Source organism: Ixodes scapularis, unplaced genomic scaffold (assembly GCF_016920785.2).
Source record: "Ixodes scapularis isolate PalLabHiFi unplaced genomic scaffold, ASM1692078v2 PGA_scaffold13__105_contigs__length_92229423, whole genome shotgun sequence".
Lineage (NCBI taxonomy): Eukaryota > Metazoa > Arthropoda > Arachnida > Ixodida > Ixodidae > Ixodes > Ixodes scapularis.
In genome coordinates this window covers 26,225,526-26,250,793 of record NW_024609839.1, presented here as the reverse complement: position 1 = coordinate 26,250,793, position 25,268 = coordinate 26,225,526, and the positions used below count along the sequence as shown (strand labels likewise).

The following is a 25,268-nucleotide window of genomic DNA, read 5'->3' as shown; positions in this document are numbered from 1 at the left end:
CTTCGGTTCGGAGAAAGGGATCGTTTCTGGGAACTGGTCAGTGAAACTCACCGCTAGCACGACTAAGGAGGGGGCACTAGTCATGTGCTTATGGGTGTATTACATAACGGGACTCTCCTACCCTGTGGCATGTGGACAAACTCTTGGACTCCTCTAGGGTCTGCTCGTTGAAAATAAAGTGTTTCGATTCAGTTTATGTCGGAGAAGCTCATAAAATCGCTTATGGCCGTTCAAAAACAACAGAAATTCTGAGCCTCTGCTGATGGCAAGAGACGCCGAATAATTAGTTTTTATGCTATGAAGTAGGTAACTACGCTCTAAAAAAAGCACAGGAATCTACTTTCCCAAGCCAGCACTTGAAAAGTCAATCACCGTTAACTCACGGAAGCGGCTCAGCGCATCACGATGCCGAAACATAAGATTAGACCAAAAAAGCCAGTCCGAGTTGTGACATTAACCAATGCAAAACATCACGCTTGTTGTGCTTAATGTCGCAACTCATTTTTTTGGTATAATCATATGTTTCGGCATCTACATTCGCTGAGCTGTTTCCGAGAGTTATGGTGATTGTCTTTCCAAGTGTTGTGCGGGAAAGTAGACGCACGGGCTTTTTTTTAGAATGTACTTTTCTTTTTGTGTTATCCGCTAAAAAAACTTTTTTTTTTCCCGCACGATTGTATTGTTATTGTTTATGATAGGCAAAATGAGTCACTCTGCAGCACGAAATTTTTTGTGTGATAGTTTCCAAGAAACGCCGATTTCTGGCGTCGTTCTAAGTCTTTTTTATTCGTAAAAGCTACCAGAACATCGTTATAGAATTATTATTTTGATAAACGCATATCAAAATATTTTCTTGTGTCATGGCAAATAAAACAGTGTTTACTCTTAAAGATTGTTACTGTTTTCTTTAACACATTGATTCCGTTTATCAAACAAGATATACAGATCAAATTTCAATTCTGCTACGCAGCACAGAATAACTTTGGTTAAACAATATCAGCGAAAGTGCGAGAAGTGCAGTGCAGCATGTCAGCTTACACACAAAACACGAAGGAGCAGAAATTGTACGATACAATAACAGAGGTAACTTAAAGCCGGGGTCACGCTGCTTATACATCATACAAAATACATTCTGCAGACATGTTCCAATGCGAGTCACCGCGACATCCGTGCTTTATATGCCACGTGACAAAGTAACCTCTTGATTTGGTTACCTCGTGGCGTACGAAGCGCGGATGTCGAGGCGACTCGTTTCGGAACATGTCTGCAGAATGTATTTTGTATGAAGTATAAGCAGCGTGACCCCGACTTAAGGGGGACTATACCCCTGCATTTTAAGCGGGCCACCGTCCCTCCGAATTTAAGGAAGAAAATATCTAAAAACTGTCCCTCTTACGAAGGGACTCTGACCTCAAATTTAAGGGAGACGCCGCCTCGCTTACTTTAAGAGGGGTGGTGTCTCACTTAATTAAGAGGGAGCATCTCCATGTAATATTAAGAGGTCTGTCGCCCCCCTTAAAGTTAAGTGGGAAAAAATCGAAGAAATGTCCCTCTTACTAAGTGGGACCGGGCTTAGAGTGTATTAATGTGCCAGAATCTGAATCAGCAAGATTTCTGAAGCAGTTTTTTTAGCAATGAATATATATAAATGTAACACAAGCCTACGCCTTAAGATGCAATTTAATTGGACGCCTTCATTAAAATAATCTCGAAATGTATCACACACATATAAAATTTCGCCTTATGAAAGTATTTGACGCTGATAGCAACTATTTTATTATGTGCTGAGACGTGAGTTATATACGTATAGAGCCATTTTGCAAGGCTTAGAAAGCAGTTCGCGATCGCAGCTTTCACTTCTACAGCATTCCGTTGTAACAAAGGTTTGTAACAAAGTATCACATACTTTCCAACGAGTTCGTGCTGAGATGACGCTTTTATTTATGCCATTGGCCAGTCTTACTGCAGTGTACTCATCTTTTTGTTCAGGTTACTCTATGGGCGCCTTGTGTGACAAAAAAGAAAAGCTACACAAAAAGCTGCACAGCAATAATTCGTCTTCTATTTTCCCGAAACACCCAAATTCCCGGGTTAACAAAAAAAAAAAAATACTGTTTTTTTTTGGTAGTGGGAATTGAGTGCGCTAATTTTACAACTTTATTAAACAAACACGTACCCTTAAAATACATCGTTAACATACTTCCAAAAGCCGAAGTATAACGCTCTTTTAGCGTACTTCGTGTTTTAGCGATGTGGTCTGCGCATTGATCAAACCTGGCAACTAAGATGTGCGTACTAAAAATATGTATTTACTATTCGTAAAAACAGTATTTGAAGTATACTAAGCGTAAGGTTCCAGAGAGGTGCCAAAATTAGTATACCTTTATTGTATTGCACTTTGTCAGAGATTAAATGGCATACCCTAAAAACTGCTCTCTAATTATCTTTAGAACAAGTACCAAAATAATGGGGTACCAACAGAAAACCACGATTAATTTCATCGGTCCTTGAAGAAGAGTACCACCGTTCAACCTTCAACGAATCTTTCTCTTATTATTGCTCAGCCTCGGAACCACCAGGACACCACTCCAGCACAATATAAATAGCCCCTCACCATTAACGCGCTAACGCTGATTGACCCATCTCCCGATGACGAGCGCGGCAAAGTCAACAAATACGCGCTCGGTTACTGTATTAACTCGACCAGACTATAATTGAACAGTTACCCTATAAACGTTTCGAGTAACTTTCACTTTGTCGGTGCGGTGCGGGGGATATGTTTTAGCTGGGTCGGCACCGGGGACCGCATGGTTGAAAGCTTCGATGCATAGTACAGAAGTTGGGGGGTCGGGAAAGTAGGGGGGCCACCCGTAACACTTCCAGAGGGGCTTCATTGTTCCCTTATTTGAAACCCGAAAGCGACCGCTCCCCCCCCCCCCTCTCTCCCCCCTCCCCCCATCATCCTCCCGAAAACCCCAGACCCCCTAAACTCTTCCTCGCTAAGCTCTCATTCAACTCGCAACACTCACCGCCGCGGCACCACACATCTGGCACCTTCTAAAGACTCCAAAACTCCCCCCTCTCTCTCGCCCTCCCCAGCTCTCCTCTCCCCTAACGCCAGAAAAGGGAAAAGGCCAACAGCTACAACAAGCACCAGCCATAGAAACGAAAAGTGGAAAAAGCTCGCCGCCAAACAGTGGCACAAACGTGGCGGAACGGTCTGGCAACTATGGCGGCAGCTGACCGCAGCGAACTTGTCCTAATCGGGAGATCCCATCGCGAGCGGCATCAATCGTCGTCCGGTTAAAAATGGCCGCTGCCACAATGGAGGGAGGATTCGCGTGCAGGTCTTCGCGGCGCCTTCCAGGGGGAATAAAACCGTCCCTGTCTTTTTCGCCCAGTGTGTGCCTGGTGGTCTGCTCTGTTATGTTGTCTGCTGGGAGGTTGGATGGAGTCGATAAGAATGCGCAGCTCGGTTTCATACACACCGCGTTTGTCGTTGGAGAACCTTGTGATTAATGATTCTTAGCTCGTCTGAAGGACGATAAATCGTTCGGTGGCTGAATCGCGCGTTACGTATATATGCTACCTTCGGTTTCCTGTATTTTCGTAAATGGTCCCAAAAGTTTAGAAACCTTGCGGCTAAATGCAAACCGGTAGTTCAGTGACTCTACCGGAAGTAGCCGGATCCCGTTGTGAAGATTGGAGATCATTGCGTCTGCGCTCTTCGCCAATTAATGTTTTGTTGTTGTTTTTTTGTTTTTTGCGAAAGCACAGGTATCACATAACGCGCCTTACCTGTTTGCCAAACATTATTATGTATGTGTGTCTGATCAGTAGAAGCCAAAATTATACCTAAATCACGTGTGCTGATACAGCCTTCTTTTAACAGTGAGTGTTAGGTTGAAAGAGCGCCTTATATGAGATGGTTCAACAACACGAACCAAAATCAAAGACACATTAAGATATAGATTTATACGATATACGTAAGATACACATATAACAGTAAGATGCATGTACATGTATGTCTATGATATACGTATAATTTGCAAAACGTATAGGACAACAGCATGCTGACAAAGCCTAGGTCCTTCGTTAATTTTCTGGTCGTTTCCTTGCGTTCACGATTGAACGTCTCCTTCTCTATCATTCAGAAGAAACTGGAAACAATGCTAAAATGCTTGAGTTCTGATTATCATATCGTTCATAATGAATTGAACACAGACGACTGCATTTCATGCAAGATCAAAGGTATTAATTTCTCCGCGCGGTTATGGTTTTTGAGTTAGCTTTTCTCCAGCTTGTAGACGAAGAACAAACACAAATCTTCAAACACAGCTGAGTGACTGGTGCGTGATTGGAAATCCGCCTGGTCATGGTATCGAACCCGGTACCTCTCTATTTCCAGTGGAGCACTTGCCAAGTAAGCTATCCAGGAGTTAGACGCCAGTAACGCAAACGGGTTTTAACAACTGCCACCAGTTTAACACCAACAAGGGTGAACGGCCTGCACTTTAAGGTTATGATGATAATGCAATTAATGCAAAGGTGCAAGCGAGTTGGACAAGAATAACGATAATAATAACAATAGTAATAATAACGATAATAATCTCTTTATTATTGTACAGCTCGCTTGCACTTTTGCATTAATTGCATTGTCGTTGTAGTACTATTTGGAAGAAACTGGAATATTAATATTTCTATATTGGGACAACCAGCTCACACACAAAGCCTTACGAGTGCTTTTCTTGTACTAGTGGTTCTTAAGTGCATGACATTCTGTTTCAAGATATGCACTTAATCGAGTATATTAAAATCGACGCCCGTGTATAAGTGATAAAATTCACATTTATATTTTGTTTATCTCTTTTTTTTTACTCTAGTGCTTTCGTTTCACTATACCAGACGTATACCCAGTGAAAGTTACATTCCATTTAAGATCGGTTATTAATGGGTGCTCTAAAGTACAAAGTCTGAAGCCGGTGGAATGAAGTTGTTAAAAAGGAGATCGTTGGAAGCCCCGAAGTAGTGGTCGACACTAAATTGCCTAGCTAAAGAAGTTGCCGCTCTATTTCAATCACGTCTTCTTCAACTCTGAAGCTTTTATGGTAACAATCATCCAAGGAAAGGGTTCCTACAATAAGATTTTAAGGAGCACTTTGTAAACAAAAACACTAACAAGTAATAAAGCCAACCAATTACAGACTAAAAAATGCATTAGCTTTCTGACACCTTAGCACTCAGCAGCCAATAAGAACGCCGAGGAACTTGTTTCGAAGCAAAAGATCGTGATCCTAGAACTATTTTATTTATTTATTTATTTTACGTGCCCTAAAACAACCATGCAGCTCTACTCTTTGGTGCAGAAATATATAAATATGAACAGAAAAAAAAAAGAAAAACGCAATTGCAGGTTTCAAACACAAAGCAACACACGCACAGTATTTACAGTTCGGCAACAAGTACTTTCACTTGGTTCCTGAACACCTTAATGTCACTGTATAGATCAAGTTCAGCATTTTCATTATTGATCAAAAGCGAAACACTGTCAAATACGATATTTACAAATTTGTACAGAGAACCTAAGTCACGCTCTGCTCTTCTGCTTATCACAAGTACCAACGAAATCAAGCAGAAAAGTGTAGTCAAAATAGAAATGTCGTTGGAACTAGCGACCATAAACAGTGCGCATCAGTTTGTGCTGCACATTTTCGATGGCCATTGCTTGTGTTCTTGATAACGAATTCCAGGCCACAGAACCGAACGCAAGCCTAGACCTAACTAGGGCAGAATAGAGCACGCCCTTCGTTCCTTAAGCTGTCAGTTACCCAGTTCCTTCCGCCTTGCACCCCGGAAACTCGGCTCACAAAAGACCGCTTGAAGCCAACAAGCCCACGCGACATTTAGTCGCCAACCGCCCCGAAACAAACTGGCCTTAAAAGCACCCCGAACCCTCAGCAGCAAAAGAACCGCACAGATGGCCCGCAGCGGAGGTCCGGGGTACGCAAACCTCCGCTGCCACGTGCACCAATCAGAAACCCCCTTGTAAGGAACACGTGCAACACGTGCCAACCGCTAGTCGCCGCTCATGCCACGCGCCCTGCCACGTGACCTTGTCCCCACAGCGCGCGGGCACAGTGGAGCCCGCAGTCCGCAATCGACGATGGGCGGGGGGGAGGCTTGGACTTCTGTCGTCTAGAAACACTACGCGTGAGTGTGGGTGCTGCGCGTGCGTGGTGGTGGTGCACGCGCGCGCGCCGTGTGCTGTCGTGTTGGGAGTGTTGTCCGCGATTCAAGATCGGTGTTTGATTAACGGTTCCTCCCGGTTCGAGGGTGTGTACATTGTCTTTTCTTTTGGACGGACCGAAATGGAGTGCGTGGACGCGGGGGCCGCTTGACAACCTGTCGGGGCTGGTTTGCGTCTGCTCTTGCGTGTGTATGTGGTGAGGAGGGGGGGGGGGGGCGACTGCCCTTGGTTGAACGACGAAAGAGGGAAATTATGTGCCTTGCTATACAATATAGAATTAAATTTTTTTTTCGCGTTAGAAGATGGGCCACTTTTTGGTGACGACGGAACACAGTACAAAATCACTCACTTTGGTAAAGAGTTGGGTTTGCAATATTATGTTTCTTTTGAAGTTCACTCGGAAATACGGCGAAATGGTTCGACCAGGGCGTGGCTAAAGCGTATGCAGTGAAGACAATAAAATTCACTGTGGGTTTGCTCGGAATGCATCACCTGTGCAGGTTATTTGACCCCGCGAGTGCATTTGCAGAGACGAACCCTCAATGCATGCCAATCATAGTATACACAACATACAAAGTGCTTGTCTCAGTACTCCACCATCGTGCGGAAGACCCATCATTGTAACCTGCAGAGCGCGTTCGGGACACTTTTTAAAAACTTACACATTTGTTGCCTCAGAAAGCGCAGATTGCCAATCGTCGTGGGAGCAAAAAAACGCCCCAGCCAAAGACGAAGCTTAGAATATGGGCAAAGTTAAAAAAAAAAAAATTGATGGTTGCAGGGACAACACGGGAGTGAAGCGTCGTTCATTTATCCATAGAGGAGTCATGAGACGATATGGGGTTGGAATGTTCATGACTTCACAGAGGCGCACTGGTCCTAAACTGGCCCAAGAATACTCGCACGGACCGCCACTGATTCAGAAGCTCTTTGGTCCCGGTGAAATTTTAAATATAAAAGGAGACTTTTTTTAGTCTTGCCTTCGCAAAGCTTCATGACGTAATCGTGGAATAGAAACCATCCTCCTGAAAAGCAAATAAACAAGCGATCGCCGTGTTTTTTTGTTTTTTTTTTTCTTTCTCCACCATATGTGGCGGAACATGCTGAGTTGGGGTAGTAACCTAAGTGGTAAATTTGTATGCCCTCCAGCACCCTGTGAAAGTTAAGTTCGAAAAAGCACCGAAGCCTTGTTCGCGTCAACTAAGAGTGTGGCGTATTGGACATCGCATTTTTCAGGTCTAGTCGTGTTCTCAGATTCTGTCCCTTGTGTAAAAAGTAAATATGCCGGTTGTTTTCTTTCTTTCATGAAAATGACCAGGCTCAAAAAACTGTTTTGTCTGAAAGAGCAAATAGAGCAAGGGGGATTGGTATAATGTTTCTGGCGCTTCTTAATTAATTAATTTATTTATTTATGCGGCTGTCTCACCCGAGTCTAAGCAGGAGTGAGCAACATAAAAGACACCGAGAAAAACATTAGGAACATCAAAACACCGTGGTATAGAAACGATACATCACGGTAACAACATGTCTTCACAAGGGCGCAATGGCCAAATTTGCAGTTCTTGTTTCTACATTTAAACTATGAACAACAATCTTTGACGTCTGATATTATGAAGTTATATTGTCCTGAGAAAAAACGAAAATTTAAATATGTCATTGGATGCGTGAAGTTCACTGGGCATTTTTTCGTCGTTAAAACGAGTATCTGCTCCCGACACTGGAGTTACGTAAACCGTGTGATTTATTTGAGTTAAACCATTGTATACCATGTAGGAGAACAACTTTAACCTCTTTCCTAAGTGACTTGCTCCAAGCGTTTCAAGTTACAGTCAATTATCATATTAGCCACGCTGTTCCTTCTTCTGTGCACCGATTGCAGATAAACCAAGCAGCAATTCTTTGTACTCGTTCAAGTTTAGGTATGTTTGTGACAGTGTAAGGAACTTACAGACGGGGTCCCGGACATGGTCTGACCAAGCTGTTGTAAGCTGCAAACTTCAATTGCATTGGTGCTCTTGAAAGCTTAAGTCGGATTGACCAAATAACTATATATAGGAGTACTAGAACAAACGTTATCGATGTATTCATTTTAATTCAAGTTTTAGTTATGGTAAATACTAGATGTTTAACTGCAAATAGATATCTAATTACCTCTCCTTCAATAGAGTATGAATACTTACAAATGTTTCTTAATGCAAGCAAGTATAGAAGGAGCACCTCTTAATGTTCAGAGCCATTTCCCAGTTCCCAAGCAAGCTTAAATGTATTATAGGTTATTATTCAATCTATTTTGATCAACTACCGATTTTACCAGGATGTACGAACACAACCATCCGCAAAAAACCTTTTAGAGGAATTTCGGAATCAACAACGCTTGCTAATCTATTTCAAAAATAAAATTGGCCATAAAACCGACCCCTGATGCACTTCTGACGTGACTGTAGATATTTTGAGGGGTGGTTATCAATTTGGACAGACTGAACGCGGTTGTCGAGGTGAGATCTGATGAGGTCAGTCAGCTTACTGTTCATCCCAATTACGTGAAGGTTTTAAACTAGTTTGCACTGGCTGGCGCCGTATCACAAGTTTTGGCGAAGTCCGAGAATAAGCGTACTGCATGCATCTTTTCCTGATTAATGAGTGCCAGGGCAAATTCATGACATCTCGTAAGTAGCTGCGTAACAGTTGATAATCCGCGACGAGAGCCGTGTCGAACGTTTGATACCAGTTTGTTTCTTCATAAAAGTTCGGTCCGATGTCGACATACCACGTGCTCTAATAATTCCCAACTTGCCGATGATGTATCTGACGTCGTGCGCCAATAGTACACAAGATTTTGTCTTAGAATATCAGCACATAAGCACTACGGAAAAGAAAAGATAGCTGCCAAATAGCGACGTTATAAAGAAGACCATATCTTAAGGTGTATAAAGCTGATACATCCTCATGCTGTAAAGAAACTTGGAATTCCAATGTCAGGCTAATGCAACTTGCAGGGCGCTGCTTATCGTAGGCCAAAATATTTTGTTTGTAATTTGTTACTTGAATAAAGTATCCATATTTTTATTCTAATTGCATGGCTGGGTCGACATCACAGCGAATGCAAAGTATCCTCGATATATAACGTAAATATGTTTGATATACGTATTTCGTAAATACGTTGAGACAAGAAAGCTCTAAAACGCCTCAGCGTCTGTTTACCTACAGTGCACTGGTTGGCTAATCACCACGACCTACATATAACGTACTCTCCGAATGGTAAGACTCTGAAAACAAGTAGACTTCAAAACGTAATCAAAATGGTGTACACAAAAAAAAAAAAGATAGATGCGAGTCACGATATACAGCCGAAATATCCGGATAAGGTGTGGGCCATCGACTTCGGACATGCGCTGAATCCACAATTTACTTGAAGTCCTGCAAATCTCCAACTGTCTTTTCGACTAAGGAACAGCTATAAACAGCATATCATTTTTTTTTAAATAATGTTAACACCAAAGAATTGCGTAGCTATGAGATTTTGGACTAATATCACTAAATATGAGCATGAATAGTAGTTAGTTCGACGTGGGCGCGTTGGTGAAGGTAAATAAAAATAAAAAGAGAAAGAATAAGCATAGGGACGGACAAAACAGCACCTCCTTCGTTCTGTCCGTCCCTACGTTTATTCTTTCTGTTTTTATATGAATAGTAGATTCGACTTATTATTGTGCATTTATTCAGGCCTGAAATTATTACTTTAGGCCCTGCTTCCTAATGCTGTATTTTTGTGCTTAAACTTACTTAACAATAAAAACAAAGTGATTTCACGAACTTGCTTTTTATGTGTTTTTAGTCTTTTATGGGTTTTAAGACTAAATATTTTAAAAATGCCGGCTGGCACAAGCTGACTTTTTAATAAATCTTCGTTTTTTTTCGTTTTGTTTTTCAGGCAACTAAGAATTATGTTGTCATGATTGCGTCGGCTGCAGTCGGGCCAGACCATAATTTGAATGCACGTTATACAAGTACAAACCAGAGTAAATATCGTCCAAGCACCGAGATGCAAACTCTCGAAGCTATGCAAGAAATCTGTTTGTTGTCACTTAACATTCACTGGGGAATGAGAAAATAAACTATTAAATAAAAACAAGAGGGCGACAGCACTTGTCCTACACGACCGGGCGGATCGCCCAAAAGAGCAGGCAGATGGCGTCGCGAGCGCCGCGGTCACGTGACCCCTCACGCTGCTTCCTTTCATCCGGGACAAGTCGCGGTGGGGATGACGCTTTAATAACCGGGCTGTGTTTACATCTCCCCTCCCATTCTGTCACACTCCACTCTTCCACCTCCCCCTTTTCCTCTTTCCCCCATCTCCGCCACCAAGCATCGAGCATGCTTGCAAACACACGCGGGCTCAAAGCCAGAACATCAGCCGGAGCAGCTAGCCACCCCTACCGAAAACCGCTTCAAACTGTCCGGCCGATAGAAAAGTGAACACTCTCTTAGATTGAGTTCTCCCCCCCCCCCTCTTCCTCCTCGCTCTTTTCTCCCTTCTCCTCTTTTTCGAATCCCTCTCACCCGACTGATGGTCACGTGAGCTTTCTCATCTGCCAGTCGATTTGGCGTCATTTTATTCTCAATAAAAGGCCGTTCGCTAGTCGTGCTAACGTCGGCTGATCAGTGAAAAAATCGAAGAAGCATGTAGTACTATACTCCCGCGGAGTTTGCAGGGTGATGCGGCGGTGGCGCTTTAAGTGATGGGTGCTCCGCGGTGCGTCGAAACTCGGAACTAGAGGAGTGGGGATGAGGAGATATGACGCAAAATTGAAACGGCGTGTTGCCGTGTACGTGGAACGCAAGGAAGACTTTCCGGTTTCTGCTAATCCAGGCTCACAAAAAGTAACCTTTTTTTGTTTTGTTTTTTGTTTCTTAAAAGTGTTTTGGCTAGCAAGCGTAAATTAGTCAAGACGAGACTGATATCACCCTATGCTAATGGGTACTTACATTTCCTTAACAATTCTACTATGAATAAATGAATAAATTTGGTGACATTTCGGCGCATCCTTTAGTCAAACTTATGCGAACTGCACCAGAATAAGTTATATATCCCACGGTATCTGTGGCCTATAAACTCAAAAACCTGGTGGCTTACTTCATCTTGTCCAGGTAAGAAGCTAACCGAATACCAAGATTGGTCGAGTTAAACCAAAACCACCTAAAATATTCAAAGCTCGTGCACTACAATTTTGACATCCCAGTATGCGGAGCGCAGGTTCGTCTGCTTCTTGTACAGGGATTACGATGATGTCAGAAAGCTGAGCTCTTATTGGCTGATAGAAAAAAAAATAGTAGGTAGACCTCAAGGCATCTAGCCTTGAGGTCTACCCACTATGTTTTCAATCAAAGCCAATCATAACACGGCGTCGTTCTGACGTCACCGCAACCCCTGCGCAAGAAGCAGACAGACTTGTTCTCCGTGTACGTTGGAACGCAGAGACCCATTGAACACAAGTGCCGCGTCAGCATTCGACTGGGCCTCGTTAATAAACCTAATTGCTGAGTAGGTGTCGTCCTAGAGTCCTAGGCTTTCCAAGGATGTGGAGGATGCTGTTCACAGGCTTTCATGTTGGTTAGATATATGCTCACTTGTGTCCGAGCCTTCCACGGTGCGCCGACAACAGCCCGGCATTACCTTCTACTGTCTTGATCGAATTTTTTTTTTTTTATGACAGACAGATCATCCAGCCATAAAGCAACATTGGTCGCTATTACTTTGAGTTTTATTTATCTAAAGATTGTGTGTTCAGTTCTAAGGAGAACAGGGGTGCGTTGAACTATTCTTCGTCTTATTATATGTCCGAGCGCAGTCGATGGTACGGACACCTACGACCAGGAAGGCACCAAAAGCGCAAGTCACTGGGCCCTCCCTCGACACGCATGATTTGGCGGTGGTAGAGCATGCACAGAGGTATGACGAACACCATGACGTTGCGCTTTTGAGGATGTTTGATTGGTTCGATTTGCTCGTAGCGTCAGCTGCCCCTGGACGTAAGGTGAAAATAAAGTATAGCAAAAAAAAAAAAGAATCCCCGTTTATGCTGGGCACCTGTGATAGCAGATGAAGGTAATGTACCACGACTCCCGTCGGATGGGGGAGACGGAGTCTTTTGATCACCGCGTCGGCATTGTGGTTGCTCAGTCGGGCACGCAGCTTGAAGAGACTCCCCATGAGCGTTTCGAGGGGATTCGAGCGGTGAAAATGAGCAGTCGTGAAGTCAAGCATCAGGACAAAGTAGCACCGTAAAAAAACAAACACAAATGACGAAAGCAGGGTTGGATTTCTGTTTTCTATGGTAGCGACGAGACACTGACACACCGATTTGATACCGTTGATCCGCGAATAAGTGTCATAGCGTTGGTGATTCCGGGAGAAATTATGGTTTGCTCGCTGCTGAATCGGAAGACCGGAAGAGAAGTGTGTGTGTAGGTGAAGGGGGGGGGGGGGGGTCCTTGTTTTTGAATAAATAATAATAAAAATAACTCTGAAAATCACCCGCCGGTCGTCGATTTGGATTTCTCCGACAAACACCAAAATTCGAGGTCACTTTGTATAAAAAAAGTTGTATGGCAAATCGCTGGGCAATGCGTGGCATATTTGAACGTTCTATAGCATCACGTGACATCAGGTCACGTGGCGTCAATTTACCCACTAAATTTAGCGGGGAAACTGAATTGGTTGTCAATCACGGGACGTTAATTTTTCCGCTATATTTAATGGGGATATTGACGTTACGTGACCTGATGTCACGCGACGGATACATCACTGCAACTTTCCTGCTAAATTTAGGAGAGAATCTGAATTAGTGTGTAGGTCTGTGACGTCCCATAATGCAACACTGCAAGCGCTGCATTATGGGATGTCACGGGCCACGGTTTCACAAAATCCGGAGCAACAAGCCAGAAAACGTATCACGTTAAAAAAATTAAAAAAAAAATAAAATAAGGTAATCTACAACTAGTTTCGGTACAGGGTCAGTCAGTAAAGGCCACTTCAATTTCATTTCAATGAGTGGAGGCCACTCCGGTTTCATCTCGAATCTTAGACTGTTCACAAAAGGGCGTATATACAGTTTATCTCCTGAGAGGTTCGTTCAGGGCCACGGGTCATTGTACTTGTACACCCGCCGGCAATATGAAGGTGAACACCTTACCTGATTTCTTGGCTGTTTTACGGCTCCCTAAAGCTATATTAACTCTCAACGTCTCAAATGGTACGTGGCTTGGGAGACTAAACATTGCTTTCTAGCCCTCTTCTGGAACAAAGCTTGTTCCAAAACTTGCAGGAGCGTCCAAAACAAGAAGAGGGCTGTTCACCTTTATATCGCTGTCAGGTGTACATCGAGACAAAAGCCGCTGTTGGAGTTTTAAGTTTGGACCTTACAATTTGGGATTTCTAGAGGAAGGAGAGGTTTTGTTTTATAAGACTGAAAGCTGTGAACGCGTAGATTTTATTGGAGGGGTAGGGAGGCAATTGAAATCACTGAAGACTTCCACCCCGAGCAGCAGGTGGAGTGGTGGAATGGGATGGGAAGGAAATGAGTTTCCAAGCGAATACGTCCGGGAGGAGTTTATGGACTTTAAAATATCGACGTCTATCGAAGTCAGAAGTTGTCAAAAGTATAGTAAGTTTAGCTGGGCTTAATTTAGGAGAGTTAGGGCCGGTTGCACCAACGTCGCTTAGCGCAAAGCGGAGCTTAGCCGGGAACTTAAGCTTAGTTTCGGTTTCGTTCGGTTGCACCAAACTCGCTTATCGCTAAACCTAGCACTAAACTACGCTTAACTTAAGCGCCCAACATTGGACGCTTTGCTTTTTGTTGTTTCTTAATCCTGGATTAAAAACATGGCGGCTGGTTTGTCACGGTCGACGCGGTGGACGAAATTGGTTGTGCAAAGTGTTTTAGGCTACATCAGCGTGAAAGTCTCGACAAAATGACTTTCGATTGTGACAAGGATGCAAAATATTGTCGCGTGAAGTGTTTATCGACCCCTGTTTTCAAGTTGGCTCTCCACTTTCAGGGCGTGTTAGCCCTAACCGAGAAACGTACGGAGCTGTGGGGCTCACGTCTGTATTCCCGTTAGTTCTTCTGTCAACGAGCTTATTCGTATGTACTTACTAATTTTCGCATAGCTGTAACGTATTGTTATTTACCACCTTGTTTATTTACACTTGCAGCGCGTATCCTTCAATCTGATCAGCGCGTTGAATAGTGGCAGTACATGATCTCAGCGATCAGCTGATTGTCGACACCTCTGCCGTTTGCATTAGATTGCGGTAAAACAGCGAAAATTCAATTTCTTTCGTTTTCTGAGTTTTGAGACAATCTTCAGTGAATTTTCCTTATCTCGCGAGTAGAATCTTGGCTTCAGAAAACTGTATCGTTCCATAACTGTAACTTTTTTTGTGATCGCATTTTTTTTTTTTTTTATATACTTTGCTTTATATCTTTCATTCGTTTCCCGAGAACGAGATACTGTTGTTTCTGAGTTGTGCTCTGTGATGGTGTTTTCCCTTTACTTTTGTCGTTTGTTGTCATTGTGATGATGGTTGAGACTATATACCGGAACACGTTTTCAATAAAATTCAGTTGAGAGTTGCGCCTTGTTGTGTCCTCCGTAACTTTTTTTCGCGATTTTTTAGGAATATTTTGCTTTATATCTTTCATTCGTGGCGACGACAAATCGTAACGACTACTATGTTAGATTCGGTCATTGCTGTATCGGGGCAGGCTGGGGCAGGTGATGCGAAGAGACGAACGTTCTTATCGGCACGATGTGATGCACTAGTGGGAGTTTTTTTTTTTTCTGATCTCGACAGTGTGAAACTGAAGTCCGTTTGAGGCTGCAGGGAATGTTCAACGACGGTACAGTGCAGTTCTGTCACCTTGCTGATAGCAACGAGTACCGTCGATGCGAGGTCGCGTGACCTGACCTCTCGACGACTTCTATTCGACGATTTCCGGGCATTTTCGCAGCTGCCGTGGCGAGTTCGTCACTGTTTTGAACTTCATCGGTCTCAGGCTTGACTTGGTTTTAGTAGCCATCTTACCTGCCTACTTATATCGATGATGTTTTGTCTTCAGCGATGTAGTGAGTAGAGTGTCCTTCTCGCGTTCGATGAGTTTTGGGGCCCCCGATGGCTCCTTCGCCTCAAAATGTGAGCACGAAAACTACTACCACTGTCAAAATATCCTGTTATCAACCGATATTAAACACACAATCACAGATGTAAAGAGCATTCGTGTTTATTTGAAGTTTTGACTTCTGTTATTGCAAGTTAAACGAAAAAATGATTGAATTTGGAGACCTTTAATTTGTTACTCACCGAAGAAATACAGGCAAAAGCAGACGCCGACGACAACTACTACGGCAGTTTTTTTTTTTTTTTTTACATCACGTGATTCCTCTCCGCCAATCGTATTCGTCGCTCTGAGCGTTCCCTAGTTTGCTCTGTTTGTCCCTAGATTCCCTACGCAAATCCAGCGTTTAGCTAGGGGCGCGTCTGTAAAGCCGGCTTAACCTTGGTGCAACCGGAATTTAAACCCGTGCTTACCTAAGCTCGGTTTAGGGCGCTAAGCCGGCTTAGGAAAGCGCCGCTTTGGGTTAAGATAAGCGACGTTGGTGCAACCGGCCCTTAGTCAAACGAATGGCAAGGGCGCAAACGCCGAGTGCAACCGGATAAACATAGTTTGATACTAGCGAGTGCTTGTGAGCTTAATTAGTGCACTTTAACGTCCGAATACTTTTTTAATATTTTTGTATTGAATTTCGAGCAATTGGGAACACGGCAAAATTAAACTCTAAATGTCCGAAAATAGGAAGTCTAGCAAAAATAAACTCCCAAAAACTCGGAATGTTGGGCAAAAAATAAACTAAAAAAAAAAAAACACGTTCCGCATTACACGAAAAAGCAAACTCCGAAAACACAGAATCCTAATCGTACACATGATGACATCTACCAACACGCGTCAAGAATGCCCGAAACGTGTTTGTTTCCTACACGTCCGCGGACAGCTTTTGTAAGACTAATGTACATGACAGGGCCGTCACACAAGGAAGAAAGACACCGCGGACAGTCTTTTGTAAGATGTATTAACAGCGGGACCGCGGCTTAACTATGCCCGAGACATAGTCAACACACCCTGACAGAAGGGCAAATAGCGCGAGCAAAAGACGTGGACAAAGTAGAAGTGCACCCCAGATCGCCATCCTAATTCAACACGCCCACAGACAAACACGAGGCCCTCTCATTAGGAGAAAAACATCGGAGAATTCTGTCGGACGTCATACTGACGCCGCGCAGCGATTGGACGGCAGTAGAGTGCCTTCATGTTCGCTTTGCGGGACATGAAGGCACCCTAGACGGCAGCATCCAGGGAATGACTACCCAGCGTATATGTGCGCTCAACGAATGTACGACCTTAGTCTGACGTTAGGCACCCCTATCTAAAGGATAAAAGTTTTGTATATGATTAGTTCAGTGTACTTTATGTGGTATACTTATAGTCCAATACTACATACGTTCTTTTGTTATTGGACCCCCACGCTGGGCCTTGATGGCATGGGTACAACCACTGATTGTGTACTGTTAGGAGATATAAAAATTAACTAAATAAATAAATTAATTAATGTCAAAACGTATATGAATACTACAAGGCGTATATAGGTTTTAAGGGTTTTTAGATGACCTTCTGTTTCCGATTCCAGCGACCTATAGGGGGCGCCACCACCAGACAAACATGGCGGCTGGAGACAGGTCCCGTCGGCTCGGCCAGGTCGCCTGAACGGGTGGTGCATTCAATTTAATAGATTTTCTTTTGTTCTATGCCCTATTGTATAGGTACTTGAACTGCGACGGTTCAGTGTAGCCGGTGCACATAAACTTGCAGAGCATAGTTTTGTTTTCCTGGTGCTGCGTGTTCTTTTCATGTCAAACTTTTGTTTCGGAAATTTCGTTCAAAACCGAAACTATGGGCTCCGGAGAGACGGTAATAGACTCTAATCAGTTTTGATCAGCTAAGGAAAGCGGCGATGAATACAGAATTGTTCCACCGAGAGTAATTTCCAGCTAACTCGCATGCCTCGACCATGCGACTTATCTGTCCGCGAAATCGAGCTTTTGTGCGTAACAGCTCCAGTCGTCTTTTCAATTCAGGTTTTAGTAGAAATCGAGAAATCATTTTGACAAATACACGGGTTATGTATTATATGACGCACTATGTCCCACTAAAGCGATATTAGAATATTCTTCGGGTTGAAATATGAGCTTAGTTGACTAGCTATTAGGTGAACTGCTGAATAAAAGTATATTTGACAGAGAGAGATATTACTTAAACTCAGGCTAATGGTTCTAGCCGGCAGCATGGAGACAAATTCAGACAAACTAAAGAGAGTCTTTATCGGAGATTTACGAAGAACCTCTCTGGCATTGAACTTGACTTCGAAACCTGAACGGAGAAATTGAGTATTTTTGGCGGCCGGCAATGTAGACGTATATTGCTGCTGGCTTCGACGGGGGTATAATATAAATATTGGAGGCGCAATAGATCATAATGCCGTGACAGCTGCTAACTTTGTGAGACGCGTCCCCTACCTTTATGAAAGCAGATAATTTCCCTCATTAATCGTATGCAGCGAGCAGGTTTTCTGGAATCAAGTAATCGCGAAATCAGCCCAACTCCTTTGGTGTAGAGTACAGGTTTTTTTCAGGAAAAAGCATCCAAGATGAGACAACGCACCAACCGGCGTGGGTGGCTCAATCTTGAAGCTAATCGAACACAACAAAACTCAGGAAAAGCAGCTATCGAACCTCCCCATTCACTTCACTGCAACATTGGTGTTCCCTCCAGTGAAACACCTCCGTCTGTCGTCCTCAGTCCAATGCTCCACATCCTTATAAAAAAAGAACACTTATCAATTACCAAGTAGTCGTCACCTTGGATGTGATTCGATCGAAACAGACAAGAAATCAAAACGTTTTTTCGTGATTCCACCCCATCCAAGAAATCGAAAGCACGCGACCGCCTGTTGTGGAGTAAACGGGCTTTCAAACACGTGATGTAAGGAAACAATCTACTGAGGCTTCACCACACTCATGAACACTCAGGAAAACTTAACAAATATTCGTACCTTCGTCAATTGCATTGCTCCCCACCGCGCCGACAACACGCGTCCGCGAAAGCCGCCAGAGACGCGGAGAAGCGCAAAGCGACCTGTTCCGGCTGGGTCCCTGTTTTCCCGCTTGGTGGCGTCCGTTTTGCTGTAGTCGCGAATATTCTTGTATGTTTACTAAACGCACTCATACAATCTTTTTTTTTTTTTTTACTGAAAAGGTGTTTTGACATTTTGTGTTGGTTTGGAGTACAAGTCAGAAGACTAGCAATCGGCACCATGCAGGGTAGTGATCGTCAGTTTGGCCTCTTAGGAATTGGACAGTGTTGCTTGTTCAAAGATATTCTAGGCAACGGAAATGACTAACCCGCCAAGAAAACGCAGTAACTCGTTTACTGTACGGCGCGATCAGTACAGCTATCTTGCACTGATTTGACCTTATCCGCGATGTTTCTTATCTAACCAGAGCGCCATAATGTGCTTCTTAGAGTGCTGCGTTTAGTACCCGAAGCCAATAGCGCACGAAAAAAAAAAAAAAAAAAAAAAAGCAGACCCGCAGCGAGTTGTCGCACGTGCGGAAAAACTACAGTTCCCACGATGCATTGCGGCGGCGGTGGCGTGACGAAACAGGTGGGTGAGATCGCCCTTTTTCATTTACCGGCAGTGTCCCAAAAATCAAAACAAAAAGATGTCCCGCTAAAAAAACAAAAACGGTAACAATGCGTTTTTGTTCTCGCATCACAAAATAAGACATTGCAAAGAATACACGCATATATCGATATACATATAAGAAATTAAAGGGTTTTATCAAAATTCTAAGATCGATTGTGCCCATAAAACTGGGCAGCAATTTCCCCCAAGAGGGCAAAACACCCTTTCTGAGTGGGTGGAGCTTTGGTTTGTTGTCGCAGTCTTTCGTTCAGATGTTCTGCTGCAGCAGATTGTAGTTCGTTGCATAGATAACGTTCGACGCGCACATCTAGGCCATAGGTCGTAATAAAAGAGTTTCAAAAATCTCTGACTCTCGCAAGCCGCTCCTTTAAGCCGCAGTTACACAGCTCATAGATGGTACAAAAGACACTTCGTTCGCTGCAGGCATTATAATATCTGCGGACACGTCGAGAGCATGTTCGTAGCATGCCTAATGTATGCTTTAAACATGTCTGCAACCTGCTTTTGCATAACCTATGAGACTGGACCCATACCAGAAACAAACTCGCTTCAAACAATATCTGGAGACTGTCTTTTGAATGATAAAATAGCTGTGTGACAGTGGCTTTAGCTAAGCACCTGAAGAACTGGTTATGACATAGTGAAAAGAACAGCGCACAGAAAGATAAGGACATAGAGAGGGAACATGCACAACACACAAGCGCTTGTGCGTTGTGCATGTTCCTTCTCTCTGTCATTGTCTTTCTGTGCGCTGTTCTGTTCACTATGTCATCAAGCCAACTCGCCCAGCTTACAACACTTCTGCAACTGGTTTTGAAATATTTCATCAACGTTGCAACGATCTGTGATATATGGTAAGAATCGCATGTCCTTTCATTTCACCGAAAGTCAGCGGGGGCACAAAAAAAGGTAACTGCGCCTCCTTGCGGCGCTTTCACGAAAGGGTCTATACAGAAATGGTCACTCGCCTGGACCCGTGCCTCGGTGAGGTCGGTCTTCATGGCGATCTCCTCCCGGGTGTAGATGTCCGGGTAGTGTGTCTCCTGGAAGGCCCGCTCCAGCTCCTTCAGCTGCGCAGACGTGAAGGTGGTCCTGATGCGGCGCTGCTTCCGCTTCTCCGTGAGCACGCCCTCGTGGGCTGCCGCAGCGGCCGCCGCCGCCGCCGTGTACACCTTGTACGGCAGAGCGCCTGCGAAACGCCGGAAAAAGGTCCCCGAAACGTTGCAGTATACGAGGACTCGCTGAGCCCGCTCAAGCTCACACAGGGCTCACGCGGGGTGTCATGCTCACACTGGGTGATACTTGTCCATGTTTAGACTGTGAAAGTAAAAGCGCTAAAAACAATGGACGAGTAAAAGAAACGAACAACACAGCGCTCTGTGTTGCTCGTTTCTTTTACAAGCGCGCTGTGTTGTTCGTTTCTTTCACTCGTCCATTGTTTTTAGCGCTTTTACCCTCACAAACTTGGATCACCAACTAGCCCAAGTGCATACCCTTCAATGTTTAGACAACGCGGGAAGCTAGTTATTTCGAAATTCATTGGATTTACGAAAAGTAGCGTCATTGCCTCCGCTGACTGCTAGCTGGACGTTGACAGATACTAAAATACAGACTACAAAAATTTCGGAAACCATGTGTGTTGCGTTGGCAATCGCCATCTCGGTTGCATGCAATAACTCGAAGTTTCCTTGAAATCATTCTGAACTAGCCGCACGGAAATCTTGATGCTGCATGAACGCGCTGAAAGCGATCCTCGCCAATAGCAGCGTCTTTGGCACTGCATACGCACCCAACAAACAAATCTGGCTTACCTCCTCAAATATTTTACAATGATATTATTCGTCCTGCGTATGTCATGACAATATATATATATATATATATACAAGCATTGATGCCCCGTGCAGTGCCGGTGTGAAGACGTGCTCTTGTTTCGCGGGAGTGTGGATAATGTAATCGATTCCAAATAAAAAAAAACTTCCCCATACAAAAAAAAAATTATTGTAAAGCAACCTGTCATTGCGAATTTTGATGAACTAACGAAGACTGGAGAGGTTAAATGAAAACTGTTCCTTCCATGAACCAAAATTGCGACAATGCGGGGATCTCGGCGCTACTTTCCCAGGATTCAGTGACCGCTGGCCTAGGGTCTTTAATGTGCGGCGCGCAGTGTAGCGACACAAGACCGCATGCCGGTATACGATGCTCATCCAGATTGAAACGGAGAACTGGGGATTGAACGTTGGGTTCTGCACCGCGAACTTTCGGTCCACATGCTCCGAGCTGCTGCGGGTCATGGGCCACTAATCTCCGACCCGAAAAACGAAGAAAAGGCAACCACAGAAACAAGACACACGAAGCACGATTGACCAAAGGCTCCCTGAGAGTTCTTCAGTTGGACAGATTCTGCAATCATCGACGGAGCTAAGAGTAATGTCAGTCTGGCAACTTCAGTAGTGTTGGTTTAAGAACGCGATGAGTCCAACTGATGACTCGAGTAAGTAGTTACTTACTACCATTACGAGTTTTAGCCCTTAGCAGGGCCACAACTCGTAATGTCACGACACGGCAAGAAACATCTTAGTCCTGACGCATCGGGCGGAAACAATGAGTGGGCGCCACCGAAACGTCTCAGCTTTAATAGGAGTGGGAACTCTGCACAAACTAGCTGGCGAAAGCAGTGTCAGCCAAGGCTTTGACCTAGCACGCGTAGGCTCCGCTCCAGCCCGGGCGATGGTAATGCGCACTGTGGCTCAGCTCTTTACCAAAATGCGCATTCGGTGGAATTCTCGGGGCAATAAAAATATATATCTGCATAGTGTTTATAAGTGTAGAAAAACACACACACACATAAACGAAAAGATCTTGGACTACCTAACCGACATTTTTCTAGGTCTCGGCAAGACGGCGGTTTGTGGGACGTCTTTGGCATAATCCGCTCGTCTGATCTTAGCCCAAAGCGACGCCACGATGCGCTGTGTTTTTTCCGTCGAGAGCGGAACGTCTCGGTAGCATATCGCAAGACTCCATATACGTCCTAAAACGTGAGGTATAGTTATTTTTATCTCCAAGCACAACCAAGTGGGCAGTGCTCCTGAAAACCGTGCATTAGGGCCATAAAATACACTTTGTTTTCCCATAACTGAGAGTGCAGCCGATGCCATGAGTCAACGAGGTCAATGAAGCCACCCCAGAAAACGAGACATCGCGGGCATTTCGTCGTTTACCCTGAGACTGGGGGGTTTTTAGAAGAGCAGAAGTAACAGAAAAAACAGACCGGTCTCTTCTGCTCTTCTAAAAAAACCCAGTCTCAGGGTAAACGACGAAATGGTTGACTTCCACCAGCTAGCCTGTACCTTGACTCTTTTCACGTCGCGGCGTTCGTCTTCTTCCTGTGCGTCCCATTAAATTAAGCAGCGAATTCACTCTGGCCCTACGCTTTTCTTGTGTGTCTCTTTCGTGTGTCTCGTTAGCCGAAGTTACACTGCTTATATATCCTACAAAAAGCAGTCTTTAACAATACAGATTCGAACGCGAGTCACCGCGAGATCCATGCTTCGAATGCACTCATGCCAATGAGTTCGAGGAGACAACTTAGCACGCGGCATTCCAACTACGGATATTGCGGTGGCTCGCATTTGCAGACGGTCTTTTGTATGATGTGTGAGCAGTGCGACCCCGGCTCTATGCTTTGAGAGTGCTGTGACTTTTTTTATACTGATACCAAATATAAACTCACTTTACCCATCAAGCACATGTGAGTCGGCAAAGCGCATCATTCCTGTAAGAACGGCATAATTCATATGAGCACCCATATGGGACAATGTTATTTCCTTAGGTGACAACGGCACACTTATATAACTGACAAAGACGCAAAAACTATAATTGACAACCACACAGAAACTATAAATGCCAGCAGCCCATTACCTGCAGATGACAACGACACAGTCCATATAAAATACGACACAATCCTCTTAAGTAGGGTTCCGTGGTCTCCGGTAAGTCCTAAAAACTACGAAAAACACCCGCCGGTAAAAGTTTCGTTAATTTGGATTAATCCAACAAACTATAAATCGCAATGCACCAATGCAAAAAAGCGACGTGTCGTAGAAGGGGTCGGAATAATAAAAAATTGCCATTGCCCAGCATTTTCAACGTGCTCGTATTCGAAAGATGCGTCGGCCAGTTTGTTGTACATGTGCGTGGCGCTGAATCAGATCAGCCGTTAAACAATAAGGCGTCCTGTGAGTTCACGAGACTCACGTGATGCTGTCATTTGCTGAAGCCAAGCCGCGTGCATTCGGCTATTTTTTTAAGAAAGTGACGTCTTGACTGACTGGCGCCATGGCGGATTAAGTTAACGTTTTGAAGTATGCGACTTCCTGACGTCCACTTTTTTGTCTTCTCACTCCAGGGTTACTATCATGGCCAGAAATTTGTGACAAGCTGTTCTAGTTCACTTATTTACCGACACGTGGCGTATTCACCTTTAACTTTTACGTCGTGTGCAAATTCCCGCCAAACCGAAATGCGTTCCGCGTGCAATGAATAAAATTGTGAAAAATAGAAAATAGAGCTACGTTATCAGAGCTTCTCAAACAGTACTACACAAAGGGGGAAGATCAATTGATGGACAGCACAAAGGACACGCAGAGAGCGTGCTGACGCGGCAGTAAAACCCGCGCCAGTGTTGGTGGTTAATTCGACGAGACGGGTTGTTTGTGTGTGTCAGTGTGTGCGTGCGTCCGTGCGTGCGGGTGTGCGTGTGAACGCGCGCGCGTGTGTGTGTGCGTGTGGTGGGGGAGAGTGTAAAAGCAGCCTGTGAGCGCATTTTGAGGCAAACAAACGCAAGACGGGCGCAAAGAGCGGACGAGCACGCCGTATCAGCGCCTCCCGGTTGCAAAAAGTCGATAACACTATTATTCCGCGTTTTCATATCTAGCGATATGGAAGCAAAAAAGTCAGATCTGCGGAAGAATTCCGAACAAGTATTCGAAAAACTACCCGATAATACATATGCGATATTTTTGAAAAGTTGTTTGCAGATTGGCGAGTGTGTCGAGTAAACTACAACAAAAAGGATCCATATTTTGTGTTGCCTAAATTAGGCTTTCATGAACTCCACAACCATCGTATCGCTACACTGCCTCCGCTGAAGTCATCAGGAGCGAAATATTCTCTTTGGTATGACCACTCGCTGTGCTGATGTCTGGCTTCCTTTTTTCTTGGGATTTTTCTTGAAATTGGTAAAACTGAAAAACTCCGAACTGAAATTTTTGAATTAAATGAAACCCCAGGTTAACTGGAAAAATTGCTTTATTTCTGTTGACCCCGAAAACAAACCGCCCTCTTCCGCGAGGCTGCTTCCTTCTGCTGTAATTATTGTTTCTGCATGGGCCACTTAGTGATAACTGGCGCGAATAGCATTGTGTGTTGTAAAAACGTGATAGATGTGCAATAGCTTTTACGACGTAAGCCCTGATAAACCCTGATTTCTGGTCGACACCAGAAATAGATACCGAAAACAGAGAACTTTGAAAAAATGAACACCCAAAGAACCCTTAAATTTAAAAAAGAATACACAAAAATACGGAACCCTACCTATAAGTTATAACGAAATCTAAAAGCTGCACCAACATATACGAAATCCAGCTTATAATTAGGATTCTGCGTTTTCGGAGTATATTTCTGCTTAAAATTGCGGAGTGTTGTTTAGTGCTTATTTTTTACCATAAATTCGGAGTTCTTTGGAGCTTTCTTTCATCGTACAGAGTTTTTCGGCTTTTTCGGTGAAGTGAACAAAAGGTTGAAAACAGCAGTTTGTGAATTTAGTAAAAGTATCCTTTTCAATGAGAAACGTGTTCGACGATTCCCCTTTTTTAAAATAGAAGCTAAATGGAAGTTCTTTGTGATCATACAAATGAAAGTTGATACTGCGAGGGCCTGAAAAAGGCCTGCAGTTTTTTCAAATAAATAAATAAATATTAGATATAGAGAAGTAGAGCAAAACTTGTTCGAAGATCCCTGGAAAATATTAAGACCAGTAGGATTCATAGCAGTTGGCGGTCCTGAAAAATCTGAGTTTTTTGGGTAAATATAAATATTAAAATATTTTACCGGAAGTATTTTTTCGATTTTATCGAATTTGTCCGAAAACACAGAAGCATACTTATAGTACTCACGTCCGCCCCAGAAAGCGGAA

General features: G+C 43.9%; 1 protein-coding gene across 1 annotated transcript in view; it reads right to left on the bottom strand.

Annotated features, from left to right (window-relative positions):
* Positions 1–25,268, bottom strand: part of LOC8037394 (paired mesoderm homeobox protein 2-like) — a 160,568-nt gene that overhangs the window by 64,940 nt on the left and 70,360 nt on the right. The window contains exon 3 of the mRNA XM_040499764.1: positions 20,038–20,258. Coding sequence (XP_040355698.1) covers positions 20,038–20,258 — 221 coding nt within the window. The remainder of the gene's footprint in view (positions 1–20,037; positions 20,259–25,268) is intronic.